Consider the following 22769-nt stretch of genomic DNA (forward strand, 5'->3'; position numbering starts at 1 on the left):
GGCAAAAATAAAGCCGTGGTTTTTAATAAACTGCCTATTTATTAGAATTCCCTTTCCCATTGTTAATTATATTTCCTTTTTGATAGTCTGCTTGGTAAATTACTAAGATCTCAATGTTTTTCTTAAATATGAGCTCCTTAGAGTTGATTTAATATATTTTCCAGTCTTTTACTACAGACATGTGTAATTGTTAAATCTGACCGTATTTTTAAAAACTTTGTGATTTCTGTAATTTCCCCGAGGGATACACCTGCCAGAATATTGTTGGACTTCACTGTTCTGCAGACATTTTTAGACGCACTTTATACTTTTTACACCCATGAATGTGGTATATACCATTACTTTCTCTTCCATCAATTCCCTCATTAAGTTCCAAAGGAACTTCATGTCTTGTATAACTTGTTTTTACTAATTTACTCCTTTTCCTTTGTGATAGTTTTCCATTTTCTAGCTGGTGAGTGCTGACAGATGCTCCTGATATTTGTCTAGCTTTAATTTTTGAGAGAGAGCAGTGGGGAGGGGCTTGAGCAGACTGCCCACTGGGTGTGGAGTCCAACGTGGGGCAAGACATCACAATCCTGAGATCATGACCCAAGCTGCAATCAAGAGTCAGGGGCTTAACCAACTGTACCACCCAGGAGCTTCTTGTGTCTAGCTTTTATTAAATTTACTTGGTTCTGTATCAAAATACTGCTAAGATATCTTGGCTTTTGCAACTCCAAAGCTTTATGGCATTTACAGTGATTATCTTTTTAACTTAGATGTAAAAAATATTAACGTCATTTTGTATTGAGAACCAAAGTTAAATTGTCTTAAATGTTTTCCCCCAAATTCTATAAAATATATTATACCTCCCACTCCGACATACTACCCCATGGCATCTCAAATGTTTGTTCACTATACCAGACTATTAAAGATTATGAGGGTAGGGTGTCATGCCCGTTATTTTCACTGCTCTATTGTTAGAGCCTGACCCATTGTGGGTACACTCCTTGACCAAATGTCATGTAAGGCAGTGTAATTTAGCCCTATGTTTTAGGAAGCACTTTATTTTTTAAACTTTAAAGGGTGACAATAATCTAGGAACCGTGCCCTAAATTTGCCCCAGGTTACATATTAGATGAATTTTGATTTAGAGGGAAGATCCTAGACAATTCTTTGTAGGCAGATAGGGTTTGGCGATAAAAGGGGAAGCCAGTAAGTACTGCATAGTTGTGGTAGTTACAACTGCAGGAGTTAACAGTATTTTAACCACAACCACGTAAATAAGGTTATGCAAAATCTTGCACAAAATGTAAACAAAGGTCACATAGATCTGCTTATATGTCAAATAAATGAATAAAGTCCCCAGTAGGTGGTCATTCGTAACATCAATCATCAGCGGAAGAAATGTTAAAAATCAGAAACCAGGGGCACCTGGGTGGCTCGACTGGTTAAGCATCTGCCTTTGGCTCAGGTCATGATCCTGGAGCCCCAGGATCAAGCCCCAGGGTATTGGGGTATCAGGCTCCCGCTAGTAGGGAGTCTGCTCACCTTGCTCATGCTGTCACAAATAAAATCTTTTAAAAAAATAGATCAGAAACCAAAATGATGGAGACCTATGGATGCAGAAGTTTATGCTTTGGATTCTGATGCAAAAGGTCAAATTGTGTGGAAGGTCATTCTTAATTTGCCTGACATCTCTGGCTAAGATGCCAGTTTTTTTTTGTTGTTGTTGTTTTGTTTTTGTTTTTTAAACATGCCAGTTTTGAGCTAGTCCAGTTTCTAAATTGTAGCTTCCTCAAGGAAGTTTAGACTGGGATAGCCTGAGTCCAGGGGGACAAGTGGAACCTCTACAAAGTAAATTTGATGGCTTATTGCATATTCCTTTCCCACTCCCTCTCATAACTCTAGTCCCAGTCCTTCTATGGGAATTAGATATTGTTTTTACTCAAACCAGTGTTATGAGAAAGCAAGTTAATGTAGGGAATATTTGTCTCCACCAAGTTCCTTCCAAAGTTGAAGTCAACATCCTTGGAGGCTCTGCTCATTATTTTAGTAGAGGTAAGCCTTTACTTAAGACATGAATTCTAAATAATTAGACTTTTACTTCCTTTTAAAGAGGCCCTCTAATCTGCCTAGCTTACTCACATATTCCTAGAAGCTTAGAATAGGTGCTTAATATTAATTTTCAGGAACAATTTATAACTTTTATATCAGCAAAAGGCAGGTAACTTTCTCACACAGGAACATGGTAAAAACAAAGAGTTGTGAAACTGCTTTGAGGGTGCTGTAATACAGCCCTCACCCTACCAGATTTTATTGTTATATATACAAATTTCACCTGTGTGTGGAATCTAACAGTTTCAATATACTTTAGTGTAGGAGATTGCGAATGACAAATAGGAGCCAAAAGATTGTTCAAATCTTTATATAGAGAACTCTGTGGCAAATCAGGAATATCAGAGTTCACAAACTGCAAAATATTCCCTCCTGATAGCTTCTGAAATGGTGGATTTAAGCTTTCACCATAAATTAATATACAACAGGCCATTAATTCTTCAAGATTTAAAATTCTATGCTGAAGGTGCCAGTCTGGCTTACTTGGTAGGGCATGCAACTCTTGATCTCAGGGGGTTTTAAGTTTGAGCCCCACGTTGAGTGTAAAGATAATAATTTTTTTAAAGTAAATTCTATGTTGTTAAGTAGTGACTGCTTCGTAATAACTTTATGCTCTCAACTATTTCTGAGTAGACTTTGATTCTAGATAAAACATTTTCTTACCTAAGAAATCAAGTGTTTTAGAAAACTGGAAAAGTTGAGAATTTGTCCCAGTAACTGATTATTTGACTTCACTCCCCTCAACGTTCTATCAAGGTAACTGGACTTAAAAATCTGACTCAAGTCCTTTTTCCCCCATGTCTGTTACTTGGTTGTAAAATCTGACTCAAGTCCTTTTTCCCCCGTGTCTGTTACTTGGTTGTATCATAAACTAGGACTAAATTCCTACAGTATAGGCTTATAATAGGGGAAATCCAATTCAGGACCCTCGGCCATGATTTATTCTCTCAATATTCTTATTAGAGGCTCACCACTCCTTACTACTGCTGTACTCCACTCAGGAATGTTCAAAACATCCAGCTAGAAAAGCACAACCTGGGAGATAGACTACTGTATGCCTCCACCTAGCCAAACTCAACCAATAGAACAGAACTTTTTAAGCTCACTTTCTGTTCTTTTACACTCTGAATGGTAAATTGTTTTCTAACCCTCATTTAGGAAACTAAACCCTTCAGAGAGTAACAGAAGCTTTCCAACTACTTTGCCTTGCATGACAATAAAACCCAACATTTTCTCCAAGTATGATGTTGTAGGAGGTCCACATTGATCTCCACCTCCTGCAAATCATATCCTTGTGTATTGCCTTTCCATACTGTAGCAGGATGGTAAAGTGGTTGGTCTGGGTTGCCAACAGAATATGGCAGAAATAAATGGTGTTGCTTCTGGACATAGGTCATACAAGAATATGGTTGCTACTCTCTTGTATCACTTGCTTTCAGGGAAGCTAGACACCACTTGTAACCCAGGTAGCCTTGTACAGACACCCAAATAGTAAAAAACGGAGTCCCTCCATTGGAGGGAGTCATTTTAAGTATTGCTTCTCCAGCCTTAGTCAAGCCTTCAATGATGTGGCACTGGCTGAGTTTCACTGCAACCTGATGATACCTCAAGCCAGAACCATTCAGCTAAGATGCTCCTGGATTCCAGATTCAGAAACTGCGGGTGACCATACACATGTGTGGTTAAGCTGCTAAATTTTGGGATGTGCTACATACTGATAACTGAGACACACTGGGCAAAGATCACCTGTTGTTCCCTGAATAAGCAAAATTCTAATTACAACACTTCCAAGATACTGAATTAACTTTGTTAATAAAATTTTAAATTCTTGTTTCTTTGATAATCAGAAAAAACTTAAGCCATTCCCAACTTACTCAACTACTAAACTCCTTCACTGCTAACAAAAAGAAAAAAACTCTGAAAATACATTACCTGTACTCAATGCACACTAACTGGATCACAGCTTACAGTGTCAGTTGTTTTTAACAATTACATTTAAAACTTCCCAGCAGTTAAGACTCCTCTTTAGATCTTACTTTTTCTCACTGGGACAGAACTGTAGATACTTAGCAGTATTCCTAGCAAGTTCCAAAAAGTCTGAATGAGGAGGCCTTGATTGCATTTGGCCTATTTCAATGTTTTACATTAGATCTTAAAGAAATGTTAAAGTAAATAAAACAGTATGACCAAAGTAAACAATTACTACATATAACTGCAATTACTACATATAACTGTTGATCTCAGGATTCAACACAGTGCAGGGTATTCTTTGACATTTACCAGACATCATAGATTACTACTAGAACATCACATAAGTTTATTTCAGATGTAACAGCAATGTTAAAATCAACAAGTTTAATTTTTAACTGCACCAAGTAAACTTAGCCATTTAAGTATTTTTAAAGTTATTCCCTCCAAAAAACTGAGGGAGCTTTTCTTTTCCACCCCACAAACCACGGTTTCCCAATAGTTCTATTTTTGGAGGACTTTCAATTGATGAGTAAACTGCTTTGGGATATTTTAGAACTTCTTTCCCCAAATAGAAACTAATTTGGACAAATTATATATTGCATAGATTTCTCTGCAGATTCTTTTCTTTAGGACCTAAATGCAATTACCATAAGGACTTTTTTTACCTATTTACCCCATAGTAAAAACCATCTGTCCTAAAAAATATGATCGATATATCCTCTGATCTTCCAGTTAATAGAATTGTTTTACCTCAACAATTTTTATGTTCCAAAATAACCAACTCAACAAGGGACATTACTTGAGTCTCTACTGACTCACAGGCATATGAACTAGTGCCCAGCTTCTACTGCTTCTTACATCCTCCTCTTCCTTAAATGGATGGAATTACTTAATACAAGTTTGATGTAGGACAATTAATCCTTTCCAAACAAGTTTGATGTAGGACAACTAACTTTTTCAAACATACACAATTTAGACATAAAGTCATTGTCTAATGTGGAAAAAGAAACTGTAACAATATGGAGCCTACATACTCAATTCAAAATTTAACTTTTTTCCCCTCCTTAAATAATGTACTTAATTGTCATGAGGCAGCTATTCAGTTTTCAATAACCACATTTAGGGATACATTCATAGGACTGATTAGATAGTCCAGGTGAAATGGTTATAGAAATAGAGGCAGTGTCATCTCAGAAAACTCATTTATATATCAAAATCTATTTTGATATCTGGAAGTTTACAAAAAGGCTGAATTCTTCAAACTAAGTATGCCTTCTGTGTAACTCAAGCACTCTTCTCTTGGCAAGAGCAAGCTGAAGCTTATCCATGAAGGTAAAGGTGCTTAATACTAAACTTTCTCTTCTAAGCTTATATTTGGACTGCTTAAGAAACTGATACCCAAGAAACCAGCATGGTCCTTCTACATTTTTACTACCTTAAGATTCAAATTCTATAAACTCATTCAACTATCTTCCTTTTCCTGTATTACTCTTGGCACTCAAGACTGCTGAAATCTACTGTACTTTGTACTTTCACATTCTCAAAATAGAACTTAGGATTATAAAATGTGCATAAACATTGTGTGAAATAATTTTGTCATTTAACATATTTGGAGAGATGAGACTTCTATTACCACAATTTACATGAGGATAAATATTATGAATCAAATTTCCTTTTAAAGTCAAATGACAAGAAAATCCAAGCCCTCTGCATTGTTTTAAAGTCTAATGAGAACATTTCATGGGCCATTGGTATTGGCAATCTAGAAAATTTTAAATATTGGATATGGGACTATAGAAGAAAACATGAAAATTTCAGATGTCTCCTATCTTACAAAAAGTTACCAACCCGTCCAAGCCACTCCCTATGTGCCAGAAAATGATCTGGCATAAACCAGTCCTGTCAGTAGAGGAGGTCACAGTGACATTTACATTATTAACACTTCTGAACTTCTACTTTTCCAACAATAGAAGCAAAATGTTGAACAATTTCCCCTCCCCCAAATCCTTAAACTCAGTATCATAGGCACAGAAAATAAGCAAATCTGGGATGTTCTCCAACAGATAAGCAATAGCACAGCTATGTTATTCTCAAAAATACTGTCTAGATATATTTTCCTATATAATCAAATGCTCAGTGGCCACACTTTTAACAGTCTGCATTAGCTGACATTAAATGCATTTATTGTGCCACGAGTTCTTCTAAGCTTCCTTTTAGGTGTTTTCTAGTATGTCCAAGAGACAATACCTGCTTCAGGTTTATTTAGGGGTACTGACCTATAAGGACATCAACTCCCATTTTTAAGGTTAGACTAACTATTGTGAGTTTACTGATGAAAAAGGACAGGGGGGAAAAAGTAAATCACAACAAACCTCTTTAGGTCAGTTAAAGGCCATATCTCTAGCTGGGATATTAAAAAAAATTAATCTCACCAGCCACACTCTAAAAGTTAATGCCACTAAGAACAATCAACAGCAGGAAAAATAAACCTGCTACCAACCAGCCCATTCATTAGCAAAAAGCAGTTTAACTCAAATACTGAGACCAAAGTAAAACACTATCTACCCAAACTGTCCCACCCACCCTCAGCAAGGAATAAAGAAATAATTGCTTAAAAAAAAACAAGATAAGCTTAGTATTTCTTACAAGGATAACAATGGTCCAACTCCTGAGATAACACTCAGAAGGACAAAAGGTGGAGTGAAGGCAATGTCTAGGGATTAGTATCCCACAGTCTTGAAAAACCCAAAGTACCACAAACACACTAAACTTGTCTTTGAATTAGAGAACAAGATATTGCTGCTATTTCTTTTTGTCTTTTGATATATACAACATTTTTGTAGACTCTGCCCTTCAATGTGAAAGCAGGACATAAAAAAAAAATTGACACTGACACCCAATTTTTTGGGACCATATATATCTTAACTGTGAAACCAAACATATCTATACCTCCTCTTTTCTACAATCAAACCACCTCACAAAAATAAGAAAACTAAAAACAATCCAAACATGATTAATTTTGAAAGTCCTTGGAAGTATTAAACCTTTTTCAGAGGAAAGAAAAAGAAAGAAGGGAGGACAAACAAGAATAAGGAAGGAGGGGGAAAAGAAAGAGGGGGGAAAAAAAATCAATGGGCCTCTCTTTTATTTGGCGACAAGCAAGTGCAAGAAAGTTCATTTCTAATTTGTTCAGTTGTCTGTCTTTTGCACATCTGCATTCTGGCCAGAAGGGACTTTGAGGTTTTTCTGCAACACATGAGCATCTGCGGGCTCTATCCTCTTATAGTAGTTCTTCTTTGTCTCAATAATCTCAAAGCCAAACTTCCTGTAGAAGTCAATTGCCGACTCATTGCTGATCTGGACATGCCTGAGATATAGAAGGGTATCAGAAAAAAAATAAATAAGATTTTGTCAGCTTTTGTGTATTCTCCACAAATAGCTTCCAATTGGTTAGAGCTGGAATACTGCACACATTTGTTAGATTCTTCTCATAATTACTGGTAATCAACAAAGGTCAGTATTCATCTCAGAAAAACCTTTGATGACAAATGTATACTATTAACCTGCTACATTTGCATGACAGCTGGTTGAGGTTAGGAGACTCAGAAATAGTGTTTACTTTTACAATCAGCAAAGGACAAAGTACCTTAGGCTAGCATAATATTTTTCATTTCAAGGGGAAAAAAAGATTCCTGTAATTAAAAATGGGTAAATAACCATAGGGATAATTCAAAAGCCATATTTACACATGTAGGAAAAAATACAGAAAAATAATATAACTAGAGTTTCAAATGCCTGAATATATCCTCACGGATTTATTTTAAAAAATGCCAGATTTTGATAATAAATAATTTGAGCTTTCTCAATTGCTCCTTAAAACAGCATTATATAATCTCTCCCACCGACAAAGTTAAAATGAGAACAATCTTAATACCCTTGTGATATAGCCTTGGTTCTTAATTTGAGTTCTCTTAAGATAGAAATATCAGCTAGGTACTCTCTGATTTTAACTACTGAATTCTACTACTAATGAACATAGCACTAAGAACCTTAAACAAAACCCAGAGAGCAAACAGCATGAGAAAAGTAGTATTAATGATACTAATTCGCCAATTCTGAACACTTGAGTTTTAATCTTGGTTTCATCTCTGTGATTTTGGAGCTCCCATTCCAACATAATAAAGCAAAATGAGAATGTTTTAAGTCAGATTCCATATCTATTATTGAAACAAAACAAAACATAACCATTAAACTTCCATGGTTTTTCCAAAAGACAATGAAATAACTAACCAGATTTTAAAGTTTCTAGTAAAGATTTTTATTGCCAATCTATTAAAATCTTTAAGGACATTAAATATTATTTTACTTACAGATAGATGTTGTCAAAAGTGCCATCTTTTTCACAGATGTTTAAGACATGATTTAACATTTTAGTTCCTATTAACAAGACAAGACAAACAAATAAGTAATCTCATAAAAATCAATCTTTACATTATATATCTAATTGCCATCTTAACATTTATTGGGTCCTAAGAGAATCTGAGGTAAACACTAGACAACCTGATTTTTAAAAATTTTTTCTCTCAACGTTATCTACAGATGTTTTAAACTCCTAGCAGAAAAACAACTTTTATATACAGATATATATTTTACCTGTATATAAAAGTTTTTTATGTATTTTATATATTTTTACAGGTAAAAGGAAAACAAAAAAAGCAAAAGGGACATTGATAACAAATCTATATAGCGCTTCTAGCCGAAATATATTAAAGTTATTTCCTACCTTATATAATTCAGCAACTCTTTCTCAATATTCCCAATACAAACAGTCTGACTCACTGGGTCAGAAACAGTAACTATGTATTTATGCTTCTTTAAACAAATAAAAAAAAAATAAATTTACCTATTCCTAGCCTTCGGTATGGTGCCAGACATCCTAGTGTCATGATGTAAAGTCTCTTCTGATTCTGTGAATGATCCACCCTACAGCATACTGCACCTACTGCAATATCATTGAAATAGGCTGCCATGGAAAACATAAAAATATAAAGTTCAAAGACAGAATAACACATTTTATTCAATCTCCCCCCTTCTATAAGAACTAAATAACTGTTATTGCCATTAAATTTTATCAGCTACTTTGAATATCGACAGCTTCAAAAATTTCCTACTTCTTTTTAGGGATTTAAGCCTCTTCTAGTAAAAGACACACTAATAAATAAGAGAAGATATTTAGCATTTTCTTTTAAAACTCAAATATCGTCTTGGTTTCTCTGAGATTTTGCTAAGAATCTGAATCACCCCCCATTTCCTACTTGTAAAATAAGGGGATTAAATCATTTAATTCTGCTCTAATGTTAAAAACTAGGGTCAAGAACACCAACAAACAAATGAAGGGAGAAAAACTGTATAATACCAAGTTTTGCTAGCTCGCCAACCTCCAGCACATCCTTGTAGAACTTGTCATTGTAGCTGACTGGAAAGATGACCTGGTTTAATCTCTTCAACTGTTTAATATTGTGTGGTGTCACATCTCCCAGCTCGATCCGGCTACTGGAACAAACCAAAATGTACTCAATAAAATATAATTAGCTTCATCTGTTAAGATGAACACATTTAGAAGAGTACTAAAGCTTTTTTTTTCTTCATGACTGATAAATCCAGCCTTTCATAATGACTTTATAATCCTCTGCAGATTACCATTTATAAGATTCTGCTGGCCATTCCATCCAGATTCAATTCACAGCTTTCATATAATTTTATACATTTAGAGATAAATACAGTAAACAATTACTAAAAAGGCCAGACTAATATTCTATATAAATCCCAGAATTTTCCTTGTAGTTTACAGTTCAGAAAAATTTAGACATCTATTACTGATCAAAAGGACTGATGATACCAAATATTGGCAAGGGGGTGGCAAATGAAAATGGTGAAAATGTAAATAGAGTATCTCTGGAAGACAATCTAGTACTATGTATCAAAAAGCCTGAAAGGGGGCAGCCCGGTGGCTCAGCGGTTTAGCGCCGCCTTCAGCCCAGGTCGTGATCCTGGAGACCGGGGATCGAGTCCCATGTCGGGCTCCCTGCATAGAGCCTGCTTCTCCCTCTGCCTGTGTCTCTGCCTCTGTGTGTCTCTCATGAATAAATAAAATCTTAAAAAAAAAAAAAAGCCTGAAAGTTACATCTTCTTTATGGAAGTAATCCTACTTTAGAAATTTATTAAGAAAATAATCCAAACGGACAAAAATTATGTATATTGTATTAATTAAACTAGGAACCACTCATATCAGTCACTTGGGGTGGTATTCAAAATCCAGATTCCGGGCAGCCCGGGGGTGGGGGTGGGGGTGGGGGTGGGGGTGTTGGTCCTGGAGACCAGGGATCAAGTCCCGCATGCATCGGGCTCCCAGCATGGAGCCTGCTTCTCCCTCTGCCTGTCTGCCTCTCTCTCTCTCTCTCTCTCTCTGTGTCTCTCATGAATAAATAAAATCTTAAAAAACAAAAAACACCCCCCCCCCCCCCAATCCAGATTCCTGGTCTCATGCCACTTTCAGGAGCAGAATCTCTGGAAACAGGAACACCTGAGTGGCTCAGTGGTTGAGCATCAGTCTTCTGCTCAGAGCGTGATCCTGGGTCCAGGGACTGAGTCCCATGTTGAGTTCCCTTCAAGGAGCCTGCATCTCCCTCTGTCTCTGCCTCTCTCTCTGAGTCTCTCACAAATTAATAAAAATAACATCTTGAAAAAAAGAAAAAAAGAAAGAAATCTCTGGAAATTAAACAAAGGAACCCAGACAGGGCAGGGTGCTGTTTGAAAACTACTTACCAAGAATGCAACATAAACCATATGTAATCAAAACAATTTGTTCCATGGGACAAGGAATTAAGGCTTAAAAGATTCAGACTCATAGTAACAAAGCTGTGTTGCCTATAATGCCATCAACAAAAGGATTTTTTAATAGCTCAAGTCAATATCACTACCATAAACTAAAGATTGATCAAATGTGAAAGACAAATCTGAACAAATATACAACTTTTTCCCCTATTAACACTAGCAATATCATTAGTCGAGTTGCTTGCATACATTACTGTCTTTCTTAAAAATCACAACAGTAGGTTATAAAATCCTTCAGAGAAAACATCAAACTAAAAAATGAGTTGAAAAATAAAACGGGGCGCCTGGGTGACTCAGTCAGTTAAGTGGCGTCCTTCGGCTCAGGTCATAATCTTGGAAGTCCAGGGACTGAGCCCCTCGTCTGGCTCCCTGTTGAAGGAGGAGTATGCTTCTCCCTTGGTTTCTTACCCTGCTTGCGCTCTCTCAAATAAATATATAAAATCTTAAAAAAAAAAAAAAAAAAAAAAAGAGAGAGAGAAACAAAATAATCTGTCGTCATCCAAGTAGCTAGAAAAGGTGAGTCTTACTCACTGGGTGCTAGTTCCAGATCATAATGGCATTAGTAAATAGCAGGGAAATGCAAACAACGCACCTTAATCAATCATTTGCATCATATGCAGAAGGTTTTGAAAAAACTGCTGGAGAATGACTAAACGAAAATGTTAATCATCACACTTTTATAATGGTAAAAAAGAAAAACCTACATAGTCCCCATCAGGGAACTCGTTAAATAAAGCATGCATGACACATTTCGGGGGCGGGGGAGGGGGGAACACACACACTCCAAATATATACAATATATAAACATATAAAATAGCTTTTATTAATTTAAAAAATCCTTTAAAGCACATACAAAAAAATCTGTGATCAAAATTGGGGGTGGCGCCTGCCTGGCTCAGTTCAATAGAGCATTGGACTCTTGATAACAGGGTTGTAAATTCAAGCCCCTTCTTGGGTGCAGAGGTTACTTAAAATATTTTTAAAAATAAAATAAAAAAAAGAATGGTAGGTAATTCTCTGAAACGTCACAATTCAGATGATCAGAAAATAGAATATAAACGATTATACTCATTTGGAACTTTAGCCTTCCTGACTCCATTATTTCATTTTTATGCTGTTTTTTTATTACTTACTGTGACCAACTACCCTTTCATTATCTTGTATATTTTCTTAAAATCTGAGTACACAGTTTCTTAGTAGCCACACAAGTTCTTAAGATGCAAAAATCATAGTAAAAAATATAAAGATTTCTTTGTTATATTTTCTTTCGATTTGTAGATACATTAAATACAGGTAAACACGGTCTCTCAAGTATTATTTCACAATTAAAATGAATTCCTTTTGTGAGATTCGGGTCCTCTTTAACTAGATTATATCTCACAGAACAACTCTCCTCTTCATTAAAGCACACTCTGGCTTTCCCTTAAGGCTGAAGTAAATAACATTTTACCCAAAACCTTTCTGGTTAAATAGCTACTTAGGTTCACTTATCCACCATCTACCACTCACAGACTTTTATCGGCAGATATTGTTATGCTGTAAAATACAGAACCCTTAAAATACAGGGAACACAGGGTGCCTGGGTGGCAGAGTTGGTTAATAAGCCTCTGACTCTTGGTTTCTGCTCACATCAACAATTTCAGGGTCATGAAATCAAGCCCCACAACAGGCTCCTTGCTGAGCACTGAGTTGGCTTAGCACTTTCTCTCTACCTCTCTCTTGGCCCCTCTCACCCCTCTGAAACAAATCTTAAAAAAAAAAAGAAAAGAAAAAAGAAAAGAAAAGAAAAGAAAAGAAAAGAAAAGAAAAGAAAAGAAAAGAAAAGAAAAGAAAAGAAAAGAAAAAAGAAAAGAAAAGAAAAGAAAGCAGTACAGGGATCACATCTCACCTACACTGCCTATTCCTTTTTTAGAAAAAGGATTCCTACCATTTAGTTAATTAACACATCTATGGCCTTGCATTTTTTTGGGGGGGCGGTGGGTAAGAACATTTATGTTCTACTCTCTTAGCAATTTTCAATTATATACATTAGATCCTCAGACCTTATTAATCTTACAGCTGAAGTCTGCACTTTTCCTATTCCCCTCACCCTGGCAACCACTTATATACTGTTTCCATGAGCTTGACTTTTTTTAAAAATGTCACATATAAGTATGCCATGCAGTGTTTGTCTTTATCTGTCTGGCTTATTTTACTTGGCATACTACTACTTTTTAACTGGGTATAGCACCCCAAATTGGGTACAGTAATTTATTTGAAATAAAATATAGTATTTATTATATTTAGAGCACAGTACTTAAAAATTATCCATTGCAATTAAAAAAGAGATTCTATATTTTAAAAGTCACTGAAAAACTACATTATAAAGTCAAATTATAAACAACAATAAAGGGATGCCCGGGTGGCTCAGCGATTAAGCACCAGCCTTCAGCCTAGGGCGTGGTCCTGGAGACCCGGGATCGAGTCCCACATCAGGCTTCCTGCATGGAGCCTGCTTCTCCCTCTGCCTGTGCCTCTCTCTCTCTCTCTCTCTGTGTCTCTCATGAATAAATAAATAAAATCTTTAAAAAAAAAACAACAACAATAAAGAAAAACTTAACCTAGGGAAGTCAAGTTTCTAAATTATAAGTGAAACAACGTGGGTTTTTAAAAGTTTAAGAATGGGGGTGCCTGGATAGCTCAGTCAATTAAGCATCTGCCTTCAGCTCAGATTATGATTCCAGGGTCCTGGGATGGAGATCAATGTCAAGCTCCTTTCTCCGTGGGGAATTCTGCTTCTCCCTCTCTTAACAGCACTCCCCCCGCCCCACGGTTCCCGTGCGCTCTCTCAAATAAAGATCTCAAAAAAATAAAAAAAAAAGTTTAAAAATGATTTCCAGGTGGGGCGCCTGACTGGCTCAGTTGGAAGAGCACACAACTCTTGATCTTGGGGTTGTGAGTTTGAGATCCATGCTGGGGCAGAGATTACTTAAAAATCAATAAAAACTAAAAAGATCTCTAGGTTATTGCCAGGCTTCTAGTATCTTTAGAATTCTTAAAAAGACAATAACCAAGTATTTTTAAACTTTAAGAGAAGGAAAAGATGGTTATGATACAATGTGCAAGGTTAAATCTAATAAAAATTCACGACTAAAAAAGTTTCCATTAGAGTAGGCAGATCAAGGCTAAATAAAGAACACTGTATTAAATCAATTACGGAATAGGCAGCTTAATCTTTCCCTGCCTAATTAAAAAACAAAACAAAACAAAAGAAACCCCACAGGTCTTGATTTAAAAAAAAAAAAAAGTTTATCACCATAGAAATGACTTAGGAAGTGAAAATATCCTATAAGACTACTACCAGAAATAGGTTCTACATATACTCTTTCTATATTTTCTATGTATATACACATATAGATTTCAAAACAAAATTGGGATACTATGAATACTGTTTGGAAGCTGTTCAAGAAGTATCTATTAAATATCTTTGTCAGCAAAATTCACCTTCAATACAGTTTTCATTTTCACGAACATGATATGTCTGATTGAAATGGAATACTTCTGTCATCTTGATCACTTCTGAATTATTTTAAGATGTAGATATTCTAAATATATCAGAGTAATAGCAACTTGTAAATATAATTTAGCAAAGAACGTGTAAATATCAAAGGCATAAACATAGAGTGCTAAGTAGAAATGTCAAGAAAATGAGAACATGATTACAAACAACCAACAAGCTTTTAGAAGTTAAAAAAAATCTACAGTAAGTCAAAAGGAATTCCAAAGTCTCCATTACAAAATTAAACAGGGTGTCCAAGAGTTCTATCTGTGAATCTATAATTTTCAAAGTTCTTATGAATAGTTGCCTATTCAAAGCATAAATCAGGTCTATTTCAATAAATATATGAACACCTATGCGCTAACACCTGGAATGCAAAGGAGTTTATACCTAGTAGGAAATAGTGTCTGATTACATATGTATCAACACACAATTACATACATACATATAATTATATATATATAAATATAATGTCTTAGTAATAGCACATGCACATGAAGTACAAAAATAGTACTAGAATGAAAGTGATCCTGGGAACAGATGTGAAGGGTGACTAAGTTTGTGCTGTGAGAAGGAAAGAAATGAATTCTAAGTAGAAGGTAGAATATGAACAAAATAGCAACAGTGTATTCCCCAAATTACAGGCAGTTTGATTTGGTAAAATTAAGTGTACTTTGTGGCTCTCTTCCTTGGGGCTCCTACTAAGGGGACAGCCGTCTCTTCCTCTACTGGGCATCATGGCCACCCTCAGACCTCTGGTAAAGTCCACGATCATTAACAAGTGGACCAAGAAGTTCATGGCACACCAGTTAAACTGCTATGTCAAAATTAAGCACAACAGGCCAAAACTCAGGCATTGACAACAGGGTGTGCAGAAGATTCAAGGGCCAGAACTTGATGCCCAATACTGGTTACAAGAACAACAGGAAAACAAGGCACATGCTGTCCAGTGACTTCCCGAAGTTCCTAGTCCATAATGTCAAGAAGCTTGAAGTGCTATTAACATCCAATAAATTTTACTGTGCAGGGACTGCTCACAATGTCTCCTCCAGAAAGCAAGCCATTGTAGAAAGAGTAACCAGCTGGCCATCAGAGCTACCAATGCCAATGCCAGGCTGCGCAGCAAAGAAAATGAATATAGACAGCTTACATGCACGTCACAGTTGTGTTAATAAAACCATAAAACTAAAAAAAAAATTAAAAAAAATAAAACCATAAAACTACAAGTGTGCTTTGTGTAAATGTGGAAGTTGGGATTGGAGAGGAAGAAGAATCAATTTTATGAGGGGCATGCACATCAAGATGGTACTTGGCTGTCTTCTCTATCTACACTTATTCTCTTAGTTGACCTCAATCTCATAATCTTATGGCTTTAACGCTGCCACCTTCAAAGCGTCTGTAGTAGACACCTCAGATTAAGCATATCCAAAACCAGATCTCTGATCTTCCTCCCCAAATCTGCTTCACCTGCGGCTTTCTCTGTTGATAGCCTCTCCAACCTGGGCTGCAGGTTACTCTTACCTCTTTTATTTGAATGTTACCTCAAGAAAGCTTATTCTGAGGAATCTGGTTTTCTCTCTTTGTAATACATCTGCTAGGCTTTATCAATCAGGATTATGTTTGACCTTGAACAAAGTTTGGAAGTATTCCTTCTTACTCTTCAGTTTTGTCCATGTTCACTTTATGTATTTTCAAGTTATATTATTAAGAACATAAATATTTGGGACTGTTAATGAGTTGGTCCTTTTATCACTTTGAAATGTCTTTCTTTATGCTATAATATTCCCTATCTTAAAATCTACTTCGTTCATCAATAGACATACTACTTTCTTCTAATCAATGCAGCATCATGTATCTTTTACCACCTTTTACTTTCAACTTCTCTTTGTATTTAGTCTTTTGTAAACAGCATATACTTAAGTTTTGTTCCTTTAATCTGACAACTGGAGTATTTTTTATTACACAATTCTTCATTCTAAATATTACAAATGTGCATGTATTACTTTTATTTATTAAAATAGTACCAGGGGTGCCTGGGTGGCTGTCTGTTGAGCAAGTGACTCTTGGTTTGGTTTTTGGCTCAGGTCATGATCTCAGGATCATGGGATGAACCCTGCTTCTGGCTTCAAGCTCTGCTGCATGGAGTCTACTTATCCCTAGCCCTCCCTCTCTCCTCAGACCCCCTGCTGAAACATGGGCTATCAAAAATAAATAATGAAATCTTTAAAAATTAAAAAAAAAAGAGCATGAAAGAAAAAAAGGGAAAATGTCATCACACTGAATCATGCTAATCATTCCAATTTTAGTGTAATGTGCTGCCAAAGCAAGCAATGACAATTGGAGCATTTGGTCTGTCCATACTTAATACAATTATTGATGTAGTCTATTCAAATCTACCAGCTTACAAATTTTCTACATGTACTCTTGGTTGTTCCTCTATTTTTCAGGACTTTTTTTTTTGGGGGGGGGAATCAATTTTCATTCTTAGCTTCTATGTTTTCAAGTTAATATAAAATTAAATTCACTTTTCTTGCTCTATAGTTCTGAGTTTTGACAAACATGTATAATGATAATTATCAAGATTTAGAACAAGATACAGAATGGTTCCATCAAGTCCCCAAATCTCCCTCATGACCCTCTGTAGTTCAACTACCCCCACTCCCAGGCAAACAATCTGTTTTCTGTTTCTCCTATCTTTGTCTTTTCCAGAATGTCACATAAATGGAATTACAGGGGATCCCTGGGTGGCTCAGCGGTTTAGCACCTGCCTTTGGCCCAGGGCGCAATTCTGGAGTCCCGGGAGCGAGTCCCACGTCAGGCTCCCGGCATGGAGCCTGCTTCTCTCTCTGCCTGTGACACACTCTGCCTCTCTCTCTCTCTCTCTCTCTCTCTCTCACTCTATGTCTATCATAAATAAATAAATAAATAATTCTTAAAAAAAAAATAAAATAAATGGAATTACATAATACAAGGCCATTTGCTTGGCTTCATTCATTCAACATAATGTCTTTGAGATTTACCACACTGTTGTATCAACCAGTCTTTCCTTGTTATTGCTAAGTAGTATTCCATAGTATGGATATTACCAGTTTATCCTTTTGCTGAAATCTCCAAAATCTACAGTTTTATACACATTTCTCTATAGGTTCTTGTGTGAACATAAGTTTTTAAAATTTCTTGAGTAAATACCTAAGAGATGTAATGCTGGGTCATATATGTGTAAGAATTCTAGTTGTTCTGCATTCAGCATATGCACTATTAACCTTTAAAAATTTATGCCATCCTAAGAGGTGTGTAAAGATATTTCATTGTGGTTTTAATTTGCATGTCCCTAAATAACAAATGATGTTGAACATGTTTTCATTTATTTGTTTCCCATTCTTTGGTAAAGGAGCTGTTCAAATCTTTTGCCCATTTAAAGGAAACTGGGTTCTCTAACTGGGTTTTAAGTGTATTTATTATGGATACAATGTTCTTTTTTTTTTTTTTTTTAAGATTTTATTTATTTATTCATGAGAGACACAGAGGAGAGACCAAGAGAGGCACAGACACAGGTAGAGGGAGAAGCAGACTCTATGCGGGGAGCCAACGTGGGACTCGATCTTAGGTCTCCAGGATCACACCCTGGGCTGAAGGCGGAGCTAAACCGCTGAGCTACCTGGGCTGCCCTGGATACAATGTTTATTGTAAACTAGTACAACTGCAAACAATCTGAGTTTGTTTTAAGTGTTTTTAGACTATTTACAGAGTTGTGTAACCATCACCTCAATTCAGTTTTAGAACATTCACATCACACCCCCAAAATCTCTTGTGCAAATCTGAAGTAAATTCCTACCCAAAGTCTGCCACTAAATCTACTTTCTTTCTATAGATTTGTCTTTTCTGGACATGTCATATAAATAGAATCATAAAATAAATGTGATCTTTTGCACTACACTTCTTTCACGCAGCATAATGCTTCTGAGGTTCATCCATGAGGTAACACGTCAGCAACTGAACAAGATTTCATTGTAAGGATATACCACATTTTGTTTATCCATTCACCACCTGATTTTTACAGTATTAATATTAACTTCAATGGCCATTATAAATAATGCTGTTATGAATACTGTATACAAGTCTGTGTGTGAACATAAGCTTTAGTTTTTCTTTTAGCTTTTCTCTTTAGTTATTCCTTCGAAATAAGGAATGCATGTGGCCTATAGAAGCTGAAAACTGGGATGCCTGGGTTGCTCAGTGGTTAAGGGCCAGCCTTTGGCTCAGGTTGTGATCCCTAGATCCTTGGACTGAGTCCTGAAATCGGGCTCCCCCTAGGGAGCCTGCTTCTTCCTCTGCCTATCTCTGTGTGTCTTTCATGAATAAATAAATAAAATATTTTTTAAAAAGCTGAAAACTAAGGAAACGAATCTCATCTAGAACATCTAGAAGAAACATCTTGTATTAGTTTCACAGATCTGCCTTAAAGAATTATCAGAGTAGCTTAGAGCAGAAATTTATTCTCTGAAAGTTTTAGAGGCTGGAAGTCAAAAATCAGGTCAGCAGAGCCATGCTCTCTGAATCTGGAATAGAATCCTTCCTTGCCTCTGCCAGCTCCTAGTGTCCTCAGATACTTCTTGGCTTGTGGTAATCACTCTAATGTCTGCCTCCACCTTCACTTGGTGTTCTGTGTGCATGTCCTCCTTCCTCTTCCTTTAAGGACACTAGTCATCAGATTTAAAGTCCACTCTAATGGAATATGGCCATCTTAATTACATCTGCAAAGACCCTGTTTCTAAATAAGGCCATGTGCTGACGTTCCAAGTAGACATGAATTGTTTTTGGGGGGAGGGTACTATTTAAAATTGTTGTATCTACCAACACCTCAATTTTAGCTCAGTAAAAACCAGTTCAGATTTTTGATCTCAAGAACTAAGCTAATAGATTTGTTTTCAAGCCATTAAGTTTGTAGTAATTTGTTATAGCAGTAATGGAAAACTAATAAATTGCTAAACTGTTTGCCAAAGTGGCTGCACCATTTGCATTCCTACCAATAATGCATTAGGGTTCTAGTTTCTCCACATCCTCACCAACACTTTTTTCAAAAAGATTTGAGAGAGTGTGTGTGCACATGAGAGCAGGGGGGAGGGGCAGAGGGAGAGAGAATCCTCAAGCAGACTCTCTGCTGAGCATGAAGACTGATGCAGGGCTCCATCCCAGGACCCTGAGATCACAACTTGAGTCAAAATCAAGAGTTGGACGCTTAACCAGACTGAACCACCCAAGTGCCCCTTCACCAACACTTTTCACTGTCTTTCTATTTATAACCATTTTAGTAGTATGAAGTGATAATCAAATTGGATTTGCATTTCTCTAATGACTAATGTCAAGCATCCTTCTGCATGGTTATTAGCCATTTGTCCATCTTCTTTGATAAAATGTCCAAGATTTTTGCCCATGTTTTAGGCCTGCGAATAAACCTAAAATGTTTACATTAACTAATAAGAATTCCTGTTTTTATATTGGATTACTTATTTTATCGAATTGTAAGAGTTCTTTATATACTCTGGATACAAGTTCTTTAACAGACATATAACTTGCAATTATTTTTGCCCAGTTTATGGCTTGCCTTTTCATTCTAACAGCATATCACACTAATGTAACCTGTTACTAATAGTGGAACTGGAAATTCTCTGTACCATCTTCACAAATGTAAATCTAAAAACTACAAAACGATTTTAAAGTTAGTTTTTTAAAAAAGGAGGAGAAACTGTCAGATTAAGAGATGATGAGGCATTTCAGCCAATTAAAATGTGTGGACCTCTTTTTGAATTTTGATTTGAAAAAGATATTTATAAGACAAATGAGAAAAAGCAAATACAAACTGAGTATCAGATCATAAGATGGTATTAGGTTTAAGAGTATTATGTTTGTTTTTTTAAGGTCTTCCATGATAAAGACTTATACTGTAGTATTAACAGATAGAATAGGATAGCATATCAAGAACTTCCTTTGAAGTAACCGCAAAAAGGGAAAGTAATGATCAGGCAAAGATGAAAAACCATGAAAATTAATACCACCTATTGGAACTGAATGCACCGAGGGCTCAATGCACTATTTACTTTCATAGGTGTTTGAAAATTTCCACAACAAAAAAATAAAACAAACATACATTACTTATTACATAAGGTACTACAAGTTGTAGCACTTTGCATTTAAGTTTTGTAGCAACTTTGGCTGAAAAAGGACAAAGACATGCTATTTTTGATATTGAAACTCATGGTAGAAAGCACTTTGATGCCAGACTTAATTTAATCTCTACTATCTGAAAAACACAAAAGGCAAGAATTTCAAACCTTTAACAATTGACAATCCCTCAATTTCCAGCTGTACCAAGCCTTCGGTTTGCAGAAAAGAAGTTGAACCAGATCTAGACAAGAATGAGCCTTCCATTCTGGTACAGACCTCCTCTTCTAACTTCAGTCACAGGGCAGCCTGTTATATAGTCGTTGTCTTTGGTGTAAATGGCTACATGTCCTGACACTTTTTTTTTTCCCCCCATTAAAACTACAGTCAAATGCATTTTAGGTAAGAATGATCATTTAAAAAATTATTTATACAATGTAGTTTAAATGCTACCTAATGTGACTAAAAGCTATGTTGGTGTTAGGTAGCTGAAAACAATTAGATAGTAGGGGGAATGCATCCAGAGTTTTTTGCATTAATTTAACTCATGAGGGAAGAATTCCCTTTTCTAACACATCACTCTGAGAGCTATTTCCTGTAATACAAATATTGCATAATATGTATCTCTGATTATGTGAACATATCACGTTATCAAGAAAATCACAGTGAATTAGAACATCTAAAAACACAACTACTAAAAGAAACACTTGAATTTTAGGGTAAACAAAGAGGAGCCCATAAAGAAACCCAAGAAACAATTTTCAAAAGAGTTAAGGAAAAAGTCTGGAAAAGCATTGTCACAAAATCTAAGAATGGAAGAATGGATTCCAAATCTGCCTATATACCAGAATCACTTTGTCAGTTAAAAACTCAGACTTCCACATCCCACCATGGAATCTTTAACAATTAAAGCCTCTTATGTTAACCACACAAATTTAGCATCCACCTAAATAAATAAACTTCCCACTGCATATGGGTACATTTCCATATCCAAGAACTCTGGAGGGAAAGAGAGGCTAAAGATGGGCATAGAGATTTCATATAAAATGTTAAATCATTTTCCCTATGGAAGTAACACACTATATATTACACTACAGCTTTAAGGTTTATGGCATAGCTAGTGTTGAGAGCTAAGTCTTAAACTCAAATTGGCCTGACTCTTGAAAACTGATTATTAATCACTACACTGTTTACTTCAGATTAGATTTCATTGTAATTTATTCTTTTTTAAAGGTTTATTTATTGATTCAGAGGACACATGGGAGCAGGAAGAGGAGCAGGAGCAGAGGGAAAGAGAGAATCCAAGCTGACTCCATACTGAGTAAGACATGGGGCTTGATCTCTCACGCCTGAGATCATGACCTGAGCCAAAATCAAGAGTCAGATGCTTAACCCACAGAGCCACCCTAGTGCTCCAGATTTTAATGCAATTTAACAATTATCTTAATTTAGCATTAGTATTTGCCACATCTATTAGACTCAACTGTTTTTAAGTTGACTGCAAATATTTTTTTTTAAAATTTTTATTTATGATAGTCACACACACACAGAGAGAGAGAGAGAGAGAGAGAGAGGCAGAGACACAGGCAGAGGGAGAAGCAGGCTCCATGCACTGGGAGCCCGACGTGGGATTCGATCCTGGGTCTCCAGGATCGCGCCCTGGGCCAAAGGCAGGCGCCAAACCGCTGCGCCACCCAGGGATCCCCGACTGCAAATATTTATATCAGAAGCTTTTACATAAAGCCTACATTTCTGCTCTTTTTTAAAAATTCTTTTATCTTATCTGCCTGGTCCCAGGTTCCTGTTGGTATCCACTTACAACCCTACCTGTAAAAAACTGAATACAGTAGTAATTAAAGAAATTAATTATTCTCTTGGCTCAAGTAAATTCATATGGCATGTCTTTTTTCCTTGTTTTTCAAATCTATAATAAATCCCAAAGTTTCTTCATACCAAAGATTTTAGAATGAGGATGTCAAAGGGGAAAACTGATATTGCAAAAGTGACCATGTATACCAAGTTCTTAGATCTGAACACAGCTACTTGCCTTCTACTTTATAGAGCCCATTAGTTATTTATTTTGTATCAGCACCACAAGATTAAT

The 22769-nt window shown here is 36.1% G+C and overlaps 1 protein-coding gene across 4 annotated transcripts in view; it reads right to left on the bottom strand.

Annotated features, from left to right (window-relative positions):
* Positions 1–4393: 4393 nt before the first annotated feature.
* Positions 4394–22769, bottom strand: part of NAA50 (N-alpha-acetyltransferase 50, NatE catalytic subunit) — a 28084-nt gene continuing 9708 nt past the window's right edge. For 2 of the 4 annotated variants that reach the window (XR_005383331.1, XM_038582844.1), the window contains exons 2-5: positions 9488–9624; positions 8975–9094; positions 8442–8508; positions 4394–7438 (exon numbers count right to left, since the gene is read on the bottom strand). Coding sequence is in view for 2 of the 4 variants with exons in the window: in XM_038582844.1 (XP_038438772.1) it covers positions 7261–7438; positions 8442–8508; positions 8975–9094; positions 9488–9624 (502 nt within the window). In the remaining 2 variants the exon portion in view is untranslated. The remainder of the gene's footprint in view (positions 7439–8441; positions 8509–8974; positions 9095–9487; positions 9625–22769) is intronic. The other 2 variants (XR_005383332.1, XM_038582845.1) reach the window with 1 other exon arrangement.

This window comes from Canis lupus, chromosome 33, assembly GCF_011100685.1.
Source record: "Canis lupus familiaris isolate Mischka breed German Shepherd chromosome 33, alternate assembly UU_Cfam_GSD_1.0, whole genome shotgun sequence".
NCBI classification, from domain to species: Eukaryota; Metazoa; Chordata; class Mammalia; order Carnivora; family Canidae; genus Canis; species Canis lupus.